Genomic DNA, 17,928 nt, shown 5'->3' with positions numbered 1-17,928 from the left:
AGTTCTGTAATGACAGACCTTAGCATTCTTCAAAATGCACTTCTTGTTGTGCAGATTGTGGGACAGGTGGTATGCTGTGTTGAGTTTGTTACGCCTTTCTAAGATGGAGGTGCCATCTCTACCATTGGGGTGGACCCATTCACTTAATATCTTTTGTTCAGAATGCATAATTTGTCACAAATAAGAAAGACAAAATTCTAATATCAATACATGAAACCAAAAGGGCAAGTGGAATATCAAAAATTGTTTCAGGCTCATCACAATATCATTTGGAAGTCACTGAAACTGAAGATATAAGTGTGCCATAGTTTTATAGAACAAGTAAGAGAAAAGGAGAGTGACTGTATGCTCAAGGAATGAATTTAAGTCCCAGAACCTGCATGGTATTTAATATTTCATTGAACAGCTTGCTGTATTTATCTGACTTTACTGTGGTCTTCTGTTTATTGATACCTTAACCACTTGTAAGTTGCTGTGAAGTCCCATGCATGGACGTAAATTTTCTGCTGTTAATCAAAATACATAGAAGGGGAGCTGTGAAATTTATTGCAAGTTTCATAACATCCTAGTAACCCCATCAAAGTGCTGCATTTTCTGGGACTTGCTGATACATATTTTATCGTTTTATGTTTCCTATCCTACTTGGACTTCAGTAGAACTAAGTTTGAGATGACTCTTAAAGACAGTTCTTCATAGTCGATAATTTGAGTTCAGATAGCGAAAAGGCGGTTAAAAGTGAAGTCTATAGAATACAGCAAAGATTGTTGCAAAATGGGATAAATCTGTCCAGAGAGAAATTGAAATTGAGAAATGTAAACATTCCAGGTTGAGTTCACAATAATCGTAAGATGCAGAGACAAAGACAGACTGACACACCCACCTCACTTGCTGTCTGTGTCCTCCATGACACAGTGCTTCAGTCTGATGGGTGCAGAGCCTGAGAATCACTATGTGTGTGTGTGTGTGTGTGTGTGTGTGTGTGTGAGACTGAGTGAGCGCGCGCGTGGTCAGGGGAATCTGAATGAATCAAATAAAGTATAGTTTCTGAGGTTTGTTAATTTCATTCCAAGTTTAAAAAAAAATAAGATCCAGTATAAGCTTTTTGTTCCCGTATTTGCAAGCATCTTACAAAGAATTCTTAATTTGCAGTGTATATGACAAGGAAGGGCACTTATGTCCTTTTGATGGTGGAATTATTGAAAGAAATGGCCTCCTCTATTTCTCTGGGTACATGAAAGCAGTATATGAAGAAAACTCTGACCCAGAAGGTAAGTGACTCAGATAAAATAATTTTTTAACAAAGAACATTCATGAAGTGTCATATGAGTTTGCAAGAAGTTATTTAGGAAAACAGTAGTTACTGTAATTATTTTAAAGGTGACACAGCACTTCACAAAGGTTTTTTCTTCTTGGACGCTGTTCTTCTAAAATTATTAGACATATATTTTTTGTAATAAGAGTTGCAGGCAGTGAAAAAATTTTCAAGAACTGTTTTTATCCTTCAGTAATAACACCTGATCCAGGTAGAACACATCACTATCTTAGTATTTTAACATTGGTGAAGCATTGCTCAGATGAGGAAAAATACTGCCAGGCAAATTACACTTCTCACAGAGCACTTCATAGATAAATTTTAAAAGAAATAGAATAGAAACTATTATGTTCAGGTAAGCCTCTTCGTGAACAATACAAAGGACTGTCCTCTGCAATAAATTGTTTTCTATTACAGTTTATTTTCTGTTTTCAAAAGCTGACTTATTTGACACCATTTTGAGCCACAATATCAGCAATGTAACTTGCAGATAGATTTGTGACTTCATGAAAACTTGAGAAATCTTAAAAACCAAACAATCCAGCACATGGCGTCACGACTTTGGTCTCACCTACATGAATCTTGTGAAACATGTTTGGGCAATTCTTGTGTGGCGTGTTGCTGGTCAAAATCCTTTTCCAAAACACCATTTAAGGGAGGGAAACATTCACGTATGACATAGATCATAGCTGGCTTGGTTAACAGTGTTACACAGGACAGTATTTCTGTGTGGAGTCCTCCACCTCTATACTGACGTTACTTGTGGTGCACGAAGCTGATACATTCATGTTGTAGTTGTTCAAAGCTAGAACATAAACGGTTTTCCCAGAACTGTATGTTTTGTGTTGTTGCAGGACAGCGGGTTGCTAGGTTTGTGAATTCTATATTGATTATGGTCACAGCAAGAATAAATAGGAACAAATATGTGGTTTTAGAGTAGCACATTATTCTGATATATTGCATATCTTCAGATTCACCATAACTAGAAAATATGATATATCCACTAGTACAAAGCGTATGCAATCACAAATTTTGCTTGGTAACCAAACGAATGAATAAACAAAGCAAAGTAAAATGCACCGACAAAATGTGATACAAATGTAGTGACTAGTATCTCTGCAGAAATGTTATCCATTGGAACAGCTTTTGCCTTTAACATAAGGACCAGTTAAAGCTGCGGTAAGACGCTCTTGCAGTTCTGCCGCGTGAGGTAGGTGATGGCTATAAATGTTAAAGACCTCGCAGCAATCTTTATAGTTCTTTAGCATTTTCCAGCTGTGGAATATTTAAAATAGCTTTAATTTTCTCCGGCAATGGCAATGATATGGCTGACGACATGAGGTGGCCCGAAAAGGTAATCTCTGCCTGGTCGAAATCACACTTTGAAGTGTTCAACACTACTCTGTATTTGTCAAGGTGCTTAAACACCTCAGTCGGGTGCTGTTTGTGTTCACGTGGTGTTGCTAGTTAAGATATATGAAGCAATACTGCAAGCCTAGTAAAACTGAATCTATAAATCTTTGCCATGTCTGGACAGCGTACCTCAATCTGAACGTCATAAACAGGCTTTCCTGAGTAGGCCAAATGGTGTTATAATAGATTTTTTTTAATATCTCTTTCAGCTATACCTTTTTGCAGTCTAGTACACTAAACACATTTCCCCCCACATAAAGCATAATCCCTCAATAGAAGTGCGGGGTAGCTATATGGTATTGTCCTAGCATTCAGGGCGTGGCGTCATGCACTGTTCTTCCTTGGTACTAAATGTAGAAGAGATGACCAGGTCCACTAGACAGGCGAATGATGCTTTCCTTCAACATGGTATTAAATTCTGCCTTGGCAACGGTGTATAGAATAATAGTGAGACATCTGGGCCTGCATGAAGTCTGTGACTCTGCAGTAGTGTCGGTATAATGTACTGCGTTATGGTGTACCTGTTGTGGGGAGGCCTCAGGAAGTCTCATGATACCAGGAAACTATAAGTTAGACATACCCATCGCCCTTTGACCGAATCAATTTGGTGTCGTGTACTGTCCTGCCATGATGGAATCCATCGGCAATCAGTGATGTTATCTATTAGATGAGTGTTGGTGGCAGTAGACAACACGCTAAATAAATTAGCTCAGATTACAGGTTTGGTTACATCTGCCTTGGTGAAATTCCATGGCAAGGTGTTTTGTAGTCCAAACTCCAACTTGGTGTGCTGTTTTCCATACATCACTATGGTTGGATTACTGAAAGACAAAACAAGGTGGCTGATTGGTTTTTATGTAACTGGGTTCACCAAAATTTGCATCCTGTTTTGTGGTCTGTGATGAAGAGGTGCATGAACAGACACTGGCTATCTGGAGCTATTATTTCTGGTTGGTGTTTACAACTGAGGATGGCACACGGTGAGATACATTTATGTGCCTTGTCTGTAAACTTCTTGTGGTACCAATGCATATCTGTCTGCACTGATAACTGGCTGCTGTGGAGTTCGCTGAGGAATGACTTTTTATCTTCACCCATTGCTTACTTAACGCATTGAGCTCGTTCATGAGACTGTCATAAACCACCTGTTACCACTGAGATGCTACTACACACTGCTATAGTTTCGAGGCAGGAGGTTGGTACGCTCATGTCCTGAATACGGTCCAACAGTTCCGGTATGACATCAAGCGACATATTTATTTGTGATGCTGTAACGGCCTTCACCTTTGCTAGCAGATGGCTGCTCCACCATGTGTGCAGTAATGTATCAGGCACCATGCATGCATAAACATTGCTTCTTCAATGACAACTGTACCAAGATTCTTTTCTGTCACCAATGCCTCCTGTGTGAGAACCTACCGCACTTGTTCCTTCTTCACATTAACTCACCCTTTAGCTTTGTGCAGAAATCCGTCTCGGGAGGTGAAGTTAGGTCTTGAATTTTGACTGTGTAGTGGTGGTCCAATTCACTAACCGCCAGAGTGAATATAGTGGCATCAGTAGTCACTCCGGCTTAGAGGAAACTTGCGCCTGCATGACCTATAGTGCTTGGTTGTGTAGCCAAAACAGCCGTAGCTGTGCTGCAAGTCTTGATATTACTGGTGTGGGCATTTAACAGCACTCCAGGCAGCCAGTTTGTGAACCCTGTTGATGTTTGCCAAATGATCAGGTGACCATTTGACTTTGCAGTAGTTGTCACTTGTCATCTCAACAGAGTTTTGTTTATGCTATATTATCTGATCTACACTGTAGTTAAGTTTCAGAACATACCAGTTTGTCCATGGATCTCAGTTTCATTTTTACCTTTAGATCTCAGTTACTGCAGCTAATGTCGACACAGGAAGAAGTATGTATTTCAGTATTGATTGTGGCCAGTGGAATGGTTTCTACATTTTAGTCTTTTTTTCTTTCCTTCTTTATGTTTTTCTCATGACTCTACAGTCGTGTGTGGATATTAGTCTCTTTAACAAGTTTCCTCCATTTTGTCCTCTCCACTGCGGTTTTTTGTCAGCATCTAACAGAAACCTAACAAGTTGGAACTTTCTAAGAAATATGTGGGGATTGTGACATTCATTCTGCCAACATTTTATAAAGCGTGTGTTGCAACTTTGATGTTCATTATTAAGATCAGGCATTAACAGTGTTGCCTCAGTAGGCCAGGCTTGAAAATGAATGTGCAGGATTTGAAACTAGTTGTCAAATATAAGTACTGCAACTGTTGACAGATTTGTTAATAAATGCTGTATGAACTGTAATAATGTTGCTGGTTATGTTTTAGAAAATATTAGCTAAATTTTGGAGTGTACATTCAACAGGGTAATTCCTTGGAAATTTGAGTCCATATGAACTTAATAAGTTTGTAGACTCATGTATCATAACTTTGGACACACAACATTTTAAATCCATCTGAATTGTACGTTTATCTTGAAGAGGATTTACTTCTCTACAGTATAATAACCACTTGGAATTGACCTAATTTAAAGGCTGAAACCAGTAGTGGACTAAATAAAGTTCTACACAGCAAATGGAGAAGTTCTTCATTAATTAAACTAACAGTTGCTAATCATAACATGGAGTAACTAATATTCTCATTATTGGTAAGTCCTATCAAAGGCCAGAAGCGCAAAGTTTTGTAGAAATTGTTTCAGATTTAGTTGCAGAAATGTGTGGTAGCTTTCTCGATGAGGTCAATGTGGAGTATTATTAACTTGTTCGTGTACTTTTTAATCACTTATATCACTATGTAATATGTTATTAATAAATGGACTAAATGCTGTTCGTACCTAATGATTCTTTTATGCACAATTTTCTCAAATGGTGATGTCTGAGAAACAAATTGACATAGTATTTAATTTTCCTGTAGGTGGGATACCTACCAAGGACATGGGACCAATCAATGAATGGTGGATTTCTGGATTTGATGGCGGTGAACTAGCCCTAATTGGATTTTCCACTGCATATGGTGATTATTACCTAATGGAACCAAATGAGTCATATTTTCCTTACATGGATGCTGTGAGACAAAAGATATTCTTAAGCAAAGCTGTTATTGAATTCTTACTGAGTGAAACAGACCCGTCGTATGAAGACCTTTTAAATAAATTACAGGTCAGTAGTGTTTGTGATCACTGTGAATTTTTATGTTTTGCAATGAGGGAGTTGGGTCATCATTGAGAAGGTAGGTAAAAACCGACAATAATCCATTGGGAACAATGAATAGAGAACTAGAAGATAATTGGAGCTTAACATCTCTTCCTCGGCCATTCACAATAATTTAACATCATGTCCCCATCAATGAGTTCGAAAGCATCGTTGATGCGAGGTCGCAGTTCTGGCACGTTTCTTGGTAGAGGAGGTTTAAACACTGAATCTTTCACATAACCCCACAGAAAGAAATCGCATGGGGTTAAGTTTCACACTGAACGCATCCTCTTCCATGAGCTGTTGCAACCGCGCCGAAAATTCAAAGCGTTTGACTTTGTCATCGGATGTCAGGGCTTGTAGCAATTGTAAACGGTAAGGCTTCTGCTTTAGTCTTTTCCGTAAGATTTTCCAAACCGTCGGCTGTGGTACGTTTAGCTCCCTGCTTGCTTTATTCGTCGACTTCCGCGGGCTACGCGTGAAACTTGCCCGCACGCGTTCAACCGTTTCTTCGCTCACTGCAGGCCGACCCGTTGATTTCCCCTTACAGAGGCATCCAGAAGCTTTAAACTGCGCATACCATCGCCGAATGGAGTTAGCAGTTGGTGGATCTTTGTTGAACTTCGTCCTGAAGTGTCGTTGCACTGTTATGACTGACTGATGTGAGTGCATTTCAAGCACGACATACGCTTTCTCGGCTCCTGTCGCCATTTTGTCTCACTGCGCTCTCGAGCGCTCTGGCGGCAGAAACCTGAAGTGTGGCTTCAGCCGAACAAAACTCTTATGAGTTTTTCTATGTATCTGTAGTGTGTCGTGACCATATGTCAATGAATGGAGCTACAGTGAATTTATGAAATCGCTTCAATCATTTGTAATAGCCCTGTACATGTCTTACCATATCAGAACCATATTTTCTTGCCCATAGTTGTGTTTCATAACTGAGTCGTATCTGTTATCATTAAATTCCTTTCTAACCAACATGTTAATTGAAGAAATGAATTTGGCGAAATTAAAATACTACAAAGACTTGGTTCCTTATTGGTCATTGGCTTACAAAATATTTCTCATACTCTCATTTTGACTTCGTTAACATTGTCGATGCATACATTTCATTATTATTTCATCACGTCATATACATCATACTTAATTGATTCATCATTATCACTTCATATCATTGCTTCATTACTTACTTCTCCATTTCACAGTCATTAAATATCAAATCCCTGCTTTGTCTCATTCGCAAAATGACTCTAATGAATGACACCTCACAGCAGCCAACAATCATATATGAACAAAACTTTATTTCTGACACGGGACGGGCAGTTTACCTTAAACAACATATTTCTCATGCCGGAAAGGTCACAGCCTGAAAAACATTTCTGGTCACTGATATTACGGATGACAACATTATGTAGTTTTACTTTAACTTCCTTTATTATAGCCTGTTGGGCAACATTGAGACATATTATTGAAATAGCACATTTTTGTAGATAACTGAATTTTAATTTTACTGTAAGCTAAACAAATTATCTTAAATTTATTCTCAATTACACAGATGATATTGAATTCATTTTTAGAAACATTTCCCTTCCTGGTGCTACACAAACTTCTGTTGCTAAGTACAACCCCACTTTTATGTTCCCAGAATTAACGTTTTCCCACTGTTTACGACATTTTTTATCACTCCTGTCAAATTTCCTATGTCTACGATGTTAATTCACACCCAATTTTGCGTCAACATATTTATAAATTTCCCATGATTTACGCATTATGAAAAAAATATTGGTGAGGATAAAACTGATGCAAAATGACACTGGCATGGCATTGGCTGTCAATCAGTGTTTACAGATGTTACTTGGTTAAGTTTCTTGACAGCAGGGCACTCTACTTGGTGGATTTGAACCAGTAAATGAGTAAAAGTTGGAACAATTCATGCCTTATCTTCTGCTGATGACAAGCTGTATTCGGCATATTGGCTGATGGGAATAACTAGGTTTGTTCGATTTATATCATGACCAGTTAGAACCATTTCCAAACTGTCTCCAAGGTGCATGTGCTGTTTCATGATTGTTGTGATCGTAGTGACACTTTTGTCGAACTATTTAAGCATTACAGCTTAAAATGTTATTTCCCACATTTTACATTTTTCCCATACTTACACCATTTTTCTTTTTTTTCTGACATCTTAGTTAAATAATATTGGCTTCATCCTCTTATGTATGACACATACAAATTGAATTGTTGGCACACATTTTGGTACATATGAATTGAGGAATAGACAAAGATGATTACTTTCTCCTATAATCTATGGTTGGATAGTTGGAGATGTGAACGATTCAAGAACAGAAGAATGAAGTCACGGAATTGGTTATGATGCTACTTGCCATGTAGTGTATTAATCGAAGTTCAGTGAGTCCCCTACCAATTCATAGGCTCACAGTTACTCTGACCTTCTGCTCCTCCATCAAATCTTACAGCATTGGGTGAAATCTAACATTTAATGTTGATTTGCACTGGAAATGCAATACAACACTCATCATATTTCACCATTTTGCAGGCACGAAACATAAATACAGTAAACATTTCATTCATGTTCAAGACTTTATAATGTATTCGGTATTGATTATTTAAAAATACTTTTGTTTACATTGTGGACATTCATCTTTCCAAACTTTCCTTTCGTCACCTGCATACTTTTTGTGACAACATTTTTCACATAAGTCTTTATTAATCACATTTCATTTACCTTATTGCTGATCACACGAACTTTACGTACCTCTTCAACTTGACACCTGTCACATAGAAAAAATTTTGTCCACTACTTCACACAGTCTGTTCCAGCAGTAGAACATATGGGGGGTGCCCAGAAAGTAATGCACTGCATTTTTTTTACATAAAAAACTATGCTACGAATGCGAAATGTTACATATGTATTATCTGAAGTCTCCTGAGTGAACGTGCCAAGTTTCCGTCACTTCGGACAGATTGCGTAGCTGCAGGACAGTTTCAAAATGGCATTTGTAGGTGATGTGCATTACAAGCAATGTACCGTCAATGAATTTCTCACTGCAAAGAAAGAAACTGTGGGGAATGTTCACAAATGCTTGTGCAAAGTCTATGGAGCATTTGCTGTTGACGGAAGTACAGTTAGTCACTGGAAACAGAGGGTGAGGCCATCAGAAGGCGGTTTGGTGGAGTTCCACGATTTGCAGTGGTTAGGGAGACTGTCCGCAGTTGTCACACCTGACAGCCTGACCTAGCCCCCTCGGACTTCCACTTGTTTGGGCCATTAAAGGACGCCATTTGTTGAAGGCGTTTTGAGGACTCGCACAGTGAAACACTGGCTCTGCCACCAGGACCAGGATTGGTACCAAAAGGGCATATATGCCCTTGTTTCACACTGGAGAAAGGTCATAGAATGGGATGAAGATTATGTAGAAATCTAGGGTGTGTAGATAAAACACCTTTCTTTCATGTGTGCAATTCTCATTATGTTCAATAAAGAATAGTTGAAGGGAAAAAAATGCAGTGCATTCCTTTCTGGGCTACCCTGGTATATCACTTTTTGCGATGAAAGCTTCGTGAACTAACCCTAGCTCCTGAACATCATCCTCATCCTTTTGCTTTGCACCAGAAATCTGTTCATTATTCTCATTATTATTATTGTTATTTATTATTATTATTACTATTATTATTAAAACAGAGTTGTCATACTTCTGTGGCCCCAGCCTAACAAGAAGCAATAATATTTACTTCCATCCTCTTAACATAATGGTTTTCACTTTAGTTTTTATTGACCAATTTATGGGCATTGGAATATTCTCATTTAGATTCCAATTTGAAAACTTGAAATGAAAACGACTCTTAAGTGCCAAAATCATGAATTTGAGAAAAATGAGTTTAAAGTGTACTAGCTAATTAAATGTCATAGTTGTGCTCTTAATTTGTTGAAAGGTAAGATAGTAAGGACCTACTTTCCAAAGGAAATTACAAATATTGTATTATAATAGCACGAAAAAGTTACTGAAAGTGGAAATGCAATGAATAGCTCTTCCATAATTAAATGCTCAGCAAGAAGATAGTGAAAGATCATCCTGCTTTTGTAAAAGTGTACATGGTCATTATTTGTTAGGCACTGCATCATCATTTCATTCAAATCTTTCTTCTTTTTTCTTGGATGTGGCTTGTAACATCCAGGGCAGGTGCTTGCATTTTCATGCTGTCGGAACACAGAGCCTTTCATATGTTAACAGCAATTGCTGTTACACCAAATACCATATGTTGATTGGATTTGCATCTACGTTTTTGTTTGTGGCAGTTTGAGACTTTTATACGTTATTGGGCTTGGGATGTAGATCCCATTTTCAAACGAAACTTCAAAATTCCTTATTATGGCACATAGACTTTTATTTCAAGTCTTCAGTTCTTTTTCTTACTTACTTCGTAACTAATTTAGTGAATCTATCCTTTTCTCCAGTTCTGATTTTAAACTACAGAGTTCAGTGCCTTTATGGTTAGTTTTTTTCCATTTCTGCCCTCCAACAGTCAGTTTTCATTAACTGTCACTTACTTTTAAGTTCCTTTCTACTTTGTCATCTTCCTAATGTCAATTTTTCTGTAAACATTTGTCACTTTATCAAAAATCTGTTACCATTAGCATCACATAATTCCTTTTTTACATGCTATTTACTGCCTAATTCCTGTTTAATTTTGCTTTCGCCTATTTTTGTCCATTATATCTGCATTAAATTTGCTACTCTTAATCTCATAATACTGTGTCGGTGATGCCCTCGACATTTTGTCAGTTACCTGACTCTCATTCACTTTGTCAAAAATGTTGAATCTAACGCTGCTTTAAATCCACTGTTTTCACAAGATTCAGTTTAAATTATTTGGCCCCCCCTTTAATTTCCACTCCCATTCCATAAACCCTAAGCACCTTAACTTTCAATGTGCCACTATATTTTACAAAAATAGCAAATAACACTTAAAAGCAGAAACACTTTACCTTAATTTTCTTCCAAATTGGCTGCGGATCGATGGCGATACATTTGGCCGGTCACAAACTTCATTTGTTGACAGCCAACCAATCCTCTCGTTGGCTGCCATCTGCCAAGTATGACGTTGATTCTCTCGTCCTCGTGTTGGCTGACTCTTCTTCAAACATGGTAGCAGCTTTCTAATTTTCCTTTGATTGTTGTGCCACTTGGCATCTTTTCCAGACGATTCATCTGCTAAGCATTCATTTTGTTTGTTGGGTCACTGTGTTCACATTTCATTACTACATATTGTCATTTGCTCACAGTTTTGTGTTGTCTCCAGTCATAATACAGTTTGCTATAGTGCTTACCTTTAATGTTTAAATAAGATTTATTTTTACTGTTTTCGACATATACATCGTTTGGTACCACTGTCTCTTAAATTTGAGTTCTTGTTCACATTGCCTCTTCTGTAACATGATTCTCACACATAAAGGCACCTTGTACATGGTTACTTACTTGATTGATGATTCATCTTTCCTTGGTATAACCATTATTTCCGAGTCTATTGCTGAAAATGTTTTTGCAATCTCTTGTTACCCAGAGAAATACACATACAACACAGTGAAGTTAAACTGACTTATTGGCACATTTATTTTGCATAAACTAAAAGTTCATAGACATCAGGCTAGCACCTAAATTTCATTATCATTTCAGTGGTAAACATCAGTCACCGGTAGGCCACAGTTTGTCAGACAATAATCAGTTATCCACAGTTCTCAAAATGAGCCACCCGAAACATTTTGCACCAAAAGTAAAAACACAAGTATTGATTGGTGACTTGTAGACACAGTTAATATATGTAATAACCAAAGAGGTTTATAAAGAAGTGGTGATTCCTAACCGCAAACTTTATTTGTAAAAATGGTTAACTACTCTTAACTGTTCACTGATTGAATTATAGCGACCAGCTGACATAAAACTTTTAACTGTGTTCTAGCTTGGCACAGACTTGTTACATAAATGCGTGTGCCACATTACTGGTTGTGGACTGAGGATTGGGTGGGGTGAAGTATATGTAGACTGGTGCAGTGATATTTTGTGGTTTTGGTAACTAAGTATTAATGACGAAAACAGTTAAGTAAGGATTTCATTGTGGGAACAACACTGGTGTGTACATATGGAGGAAATGTACAAGTTGGCAAGTGAAACCCAGTATATGGGAATCTCTGGACTTTGTTGTGATAAAGATTGTAAATGATGCTTACAATCGCAACAGATGTAGGAATTGTACAAGTGAAGGTGGCAGAGTATTCAGAAAGGTAAAAATCTTGCTGTAACCATCTCTCTATACCCTATGTGTGTTCCACATCACCACCTGAACCAGGAGATAGCTTTAAGGTTGTTGAATTCTGTTTGCTACACTTGCAGCCATCCTGGGCACACAGTGGAAAAGGACTGAAGAAATTGATGCAAGTTGCATAAATATTCGTGCTTTCAGTATCTGTCAGTGCTACAGAATTGTTATGCTGTCCCGCAACAGTGTCTGGGGTACTGACACAAATGGTGCAAGAGGCATGAACAAAAAATTTGCTCACTTCTGTCATCATTACAATAGACATAATATAATGGTGACATAGGTACTTTTTTGTTGACTATTTATTGTAATAATAAGTCGAAACTGAAATGTAGAACCTTTTTCGCTTGAAAGTTACCAAGAAACGAAGCACTTAATGGCAAGATGGTTTGGGTCACCATTATTTGTGTAGTTGAAAACACGACATTAATTCATTAAAAGTGTCATTTTATCGTGAATAAGAAAGCAAATATTAGACTGTAGAAAATATCAAATCATCATCTCTCACACATTCTCTATCCATTGCCCTTCATTGTAAGTTAATTTGAAATCACTGGAAAACAGTGTTCATAGGTTTGAATGCCTTCAAAGTATTGGTTATCCACTTGAACTGATTTTTTTTCCGGTGGTGAAACAAGAATGTAAGATTCCCTGAAATACTAAAATATTTATGATGAAGTGTGTAATAGCTCATTGGAATGAATGGAGAAACTGCTAGAGAAAACACTTAAATCAATAAAACCAAATGCTTTGACAGGGGTTTGGTGCAAGGTAGAATATTTTGAAGAAAAATTTGAAGAAGAGCTCAGCACACGTCAAGCAGATAAGCACCCACAGCTCAGTATCCTATAGTAGTGTGGTCTCATCTGAAAGAACAAGCTACAGAAATAACAAAAAGTGGCAGACACATCACTAAAACTACAGAAAGGTGTTTGTTTCTTCACTGAGAAAATTAGTCATCAAAAAATGTCTTCTCATATTTCTCATATCACATTCCAGAATTCAGAAAAAGAGAGACCTAAACTGGAGTTGAGTGGAAAGTGCGGGTCTCTTCGTAATTGAGAACAGTGTTCCTGAACCTCCTCATCAAAGAAAATGGCAATTGGAGGTGCTTATAGCAAATGGATAAACTAGGTGCTATTGTGAACATGGGCTATTTTACTTACGTCAGTATTCAGTGGTGAAGGCTGTCTTAATGTTGATTTTTGTTCCTCAGATCTTATTGGTTGTATTAATCTTTGCATTAAATTGTAAGTGCTGCATATAAATAGAGGTTGTGTTGGCATCAGAATAATATTAGTAATTTTGCGGAGTGTGAACAAAGTAAACAGTGAAATGGAGTCTTTCTATACCATGCAGGAAATAGAAGACTTGGTATTTTATAGTTTAGACAGTGACATAATCAGTAGGCATGCCATGTACGCCAAACAACATTCACAGATGCAGGATCATCCCAAGCGAGGACAAGGATCTCGGTAGACCTTGCGCAGTTTGCACAACAAATATGGAGGAACCCAAATTTAATTGTTACTTGTAAATATGAGTTACCTTTGCTAGATGTACTTATAATTTTCACTACTCATGTATATCTTTTTAAATTTTTTGTAGACGGTTGTGCCACCTAGTGGAATATCTTGTTTTACGGAAGACATACTGCTGCAGCATGCACAGTTTGTTTGTGATCAGGTGATGAGTTTTGACTCTGCTTCAGAAGAAACTGATGACCAATTATTAATAGCTTCTCCATGTATGAGAGCTTTAATCAAGCTTGCTGGTGTTACATTAGGAAAAAGGTGTGTAAATTGCCTGTAGTTAGTGTGTGACATCGTTATGTTAGAAACAGTTATTAACTAGAACTGAAGTATGGTTTACCTTCATGTAGCTTAATACATAAATTGTCACTGTTGCTTTAAAATTATTTTTTTCTTTTTTGTGTAGAATTATTTTTCTGTGACAAAAGGAGATTTCAGACAATAGTGATAAATATAATCAGAGAGGAGGAAATTGAATGTAATTGATGTCTCTTATTAGTAAATTTCTGTAGAGTGTATTACTGGTAATTAAACTGATGTCATAATTTTACTAATTTCTCTATGCAAACACAGGAATTACCTGTTACCAACTTAAGTCACTGTGTGGTAAAATAACATAAATAGAAAGAGTGGTGATGTTTTTTTGTAATACAAACTCATTTCTCTTAATTCACATTTACTTTACGATTCTACCTTAAAAGCAATTGGCAAAGGGTACTTAGAACCTGTTTCAAACTATTTCTCTACTGTTCCACTCTTGAATAGCATTTGGAAATAATGAAAACCTGATCTTCTAGTATGAGCTCTTGATTTCTGTTGTTGTTAATTTTTTATGATAATGTAGAGGAGAGTGGGCAATATGTTTTGACATTCACTGGAGAAAGTTGGTTATTGAAATTTTTTGAAATGATGTCAACCCATTGAAAAGAGACTTAGTTTTAATGATTGCCACCCTAACTCACGTATCATATCTTGACTCTCCCCTATTTTGCGGTTGTATGTAACAAGCTGCCCTCATTTGTTGTTGTTACTATTATTATTATTATTATTATTATTTCTTTACTTTTTCAGACGTTAAGTGTGGTTAAGAATGGAAAGTGACGTGGACCTTGATCAAGCGTCACTTCCTTTTAACTGTACGGTATATGTTATATTGCATTTAGGAACTTTCGGGTAATTGAACATGTATCAATAATTACGGATTTCTGTAATTGTATATATAAGTTTGGATGTAGCTGTATTGCATTGATGTACTGGTGGATATTGTGTGGTATGACTCCTGTAGTTGATAGTATAATTGGTATAATGTCAACTTTATCCTGATGCCACATGTCTTTGACTTCCTCAGCCAGTTGGATGTATTTTTCAATTTTTTCTCCTGTTTTCTTTTGTATATTTGTTGTATTGGGTATGGATATTTCGATTGGTTGTGTTAATTTCTTCCTTTTATTGGTGAGTATGATGTCAGGTTTGTTATGTGGTGTTGTTTTATCTGTTATAATGGTTCTGTTCCAGTATAATTTGTATTCATCATTCTCCAGTACATTTTGTGGTGCATACTTGTATGTGGGAATTTGTTGTTTTATTAGTTTATGTTTTATGACAAGTTGTTGATGTATTATTTTTGCTACATTGTCATGTCTTCTGGGGTATTCTGTATTTGCTAGTATTGTACATCCACTTGTGATGTGATCTACTGTTTCTATTTGTTGTTTGCAAAGTCTGCATTTATCTGTTGTGGCATTGGGATCTTTAATAATATGCTTGCTGTAATATCTGGTGTTTATTGTTTGATCCTGTATTGCAATCATGAATCCTTCCATCTCACTGTATATATTGCCTTTTCTTAGCCATGTGTTGGATGCGTCTTGATCGATGCCTGGCTGTGTTAGATGATACGGGTGCTTGCCACGTAGTGTTTTCTTTTTCCAATTTACTTTCTTCGTATTTGTTGATGTTATGTGATCTAAAGGGTTGAAGAAGTGGTTATGAAATTGCAGTGGTGTAGCCGATGTATTTATATGAGTGATTGCTTTGTGTATTTTGCTAGTTTCTGCTCGTTCTAGAAAGAATTCTGAGAAGTCTGAGTCAGGTGTTTAGTGCATAACTTTAAAATTGAATGGACACGGTTGTGTGCGTGCTCTTACTATTATTATTATTATTATTATTATTATTATATATCCTCTCTGGTAATGATCATGTATTGTGCAGCAGTACTCTGGAATAGGACAGATAAGCATAGTGTAGAAATCTATATTTGTTCGACCTTCAAACTGTTCTGTTAATAAAACACGGTCTTTGGTTTTTCCCACAACATTTTGTATGTTTTTAATTGTAATCTGTAGTTATTTCAGTCAATAATATTTAAATTTGTGCAATGTACATCAACACTTTTCACATCAGGCAGATATCTTTTGTAAACCATTTGTAATTTGTTTATGATCTTCTGATGACTCGTGTAGATAGTAAATGACAGCATCATCTGGAAACAGTCTAGGAGGCCTGCACAGATTACTTCAAAACTCATTTATGTAGATTCCTTGGAGAGCCCCAGTAAAACTTCAGTTTATGTAGATGACTTTCCATCAGTTGCTATGATCTGTGACCGTTCTGAAAGGAAGTCACATATTCAGTCACAGAGCTGAGGTGATATTCCATAGGCATGCAATTTGGTTACAAGCTGCTTGTGAAGATCAGTGTCAAAAATCCCCGGGGAATCTAGAAAATATGGAACCAACTTGAGAGACCATGTTACCACTCATTACTATATGCGAATAGATCCAGTTGTTTCAAAAGAATGACATTTTCTGAGACTGTGCTGGGTATGTGTCAATAGAGACCGTTTTCTTAGAAGTATTTCTTAACATTGGAGCATAATATATGTTCCAAAATCCTTTCCATTGGAACCCACTCAATTGTGCGAGTTTAGTTTTCTTATTTTATATTTTGGCCCATACTTTTTCCTTGCTTCCAACCAGAATGAAATTATTTGTGCATGTTCTGTGCTTCGTATTTACTGTGTTTGTCACCATTCAGCGTCAGTAGATTGGCACATGTTCTGTTGCCAGGTTAGTAGTTCGTAATTACGTGAAACTCAGTTGTATTGGCGATTTGGTGGTTATGGTTGTTTGGAAAGGGGCGTACAATGTTGTACTATTGACAGGTAATTAATAATCTCATCTTTGTGCGAGCAATTTTCCTTTAAACGTGTACTAACAAGTTTGTCTGAGTCAGGTGTTTACTGCATAACTTTAAAATTGAATGGACACGGTTGTGTGCGTGCTCTTACTGTCTTATATACTTTTTTTTTGTGGAAAGCTTTTATGCACCTTAGCTGTTACATGAAGGCCTACCAGAGGAAGAGGTTCATTGCGTTTGAGGATCCTGATTTAAGTGATGATTCACCAGTGTCTATGTACCATAGATCTTTCTTTTCTCAACTACTGTTTTCCATATAAAGAGCACTGCTGTATGGATCTTCTTAAATATCTGTGGTAGCAGTTCTTTCAACTTGTGACATGAGAGGACACAAGAGTATGAGTGACTTATCAAGAAGATTAGTTAAGCACATTAGAAAAGGCAAAAATATTCAAATCTCATCCAGGACCAGGTCTGGACAAATGATATGATATGGGTATGATCGCTGAACCATAGTGGATGACGCTTCATCACCATAAACTTTTAAACATCAGCACAACAGTAGCAGAATTAAGACAATGTGTGTAAAATGTAATCAGTACTTCAGCCTTGCAAAGGTTAAAGGTTTTTGAAATTCCTCCACAAAAAGTGAAACAGTATGCACCATGTCTTTGTATTTCAGAGTTATAAATTTGTTGTGATTATTACTTTTTTATTCCATAAAATATGAATTGTAAACTGCACAGTATTTCTACCAAAAGTAAAATAAGACACTTTTATTCATTAATGTTCCTCATAATATCGTTTATGTTGCATTAAGTTAGAGGACAATTAAGCTGAAATAACATCTGACTGACATCGTGCTACTGCTTTCCCATTAAATTTTTCCCAAAGCATCATTTTACTGTTTTTTAATCATCTAATAAACCAAAATATTCAGGGAATCCAACTTAATTCCCCATTTAAAGAAAAGTATTCAGAGTGAAGAGGGATAAG

General features: G+C 36.8%; 1 protein-coding gene across 1 annotated transcript in view; it reads left to right on the top strand.

The window, feature by feature from the left end:
• The window catches only part of LOC126191247 (DNA (cytosine-5)-methyltransferase 1-like), a 253,242-nt gene that overhangs the window by 63,238 nt on the left and 172,076 nt on the right, over positions 1 to 17,928 (top strand). The window contains exons 6-8 of the mRNA XM_049932057.1: positions 1,150 to 1,268; positions 5,649 to 5,893; positions 13,871 to 14,055. Coding sequence (XP_049788014.1) covers positions 1,150 to 1,268; positions 5,649 to 5,893; positions 13,871 to 14,055 — 549 coding nt within the window. The remainder of the gene's footprint in view (positions 1 to 1,149; positions 1,269 to 5,648; positions 5,894 to 13,870; positions 14,056 to 17,928) is intronic.

Source organism: Schistocerca cancellata, chromosome 6 (genome assembly GCF_023864275.1).
Source record: "Schistocerca cancellata isolate TAMUIC-IGC-003103 chromosome 6, iqSchCanc2.1, whole genome shotgun sequence".
In the NCBI taxonomy this organism is placed as follows: domain Eukaryota; kingdom Metazoa; phylum Arthropoda; class Insecta; order Orthoptera; family Acrididae; genus Schistocerca; species Schistocerca cancellata.
Note: the sequence above shows the minus strand (reverse complement) of the source record. Positions and strands in the feature narration are given on the sequence as shown.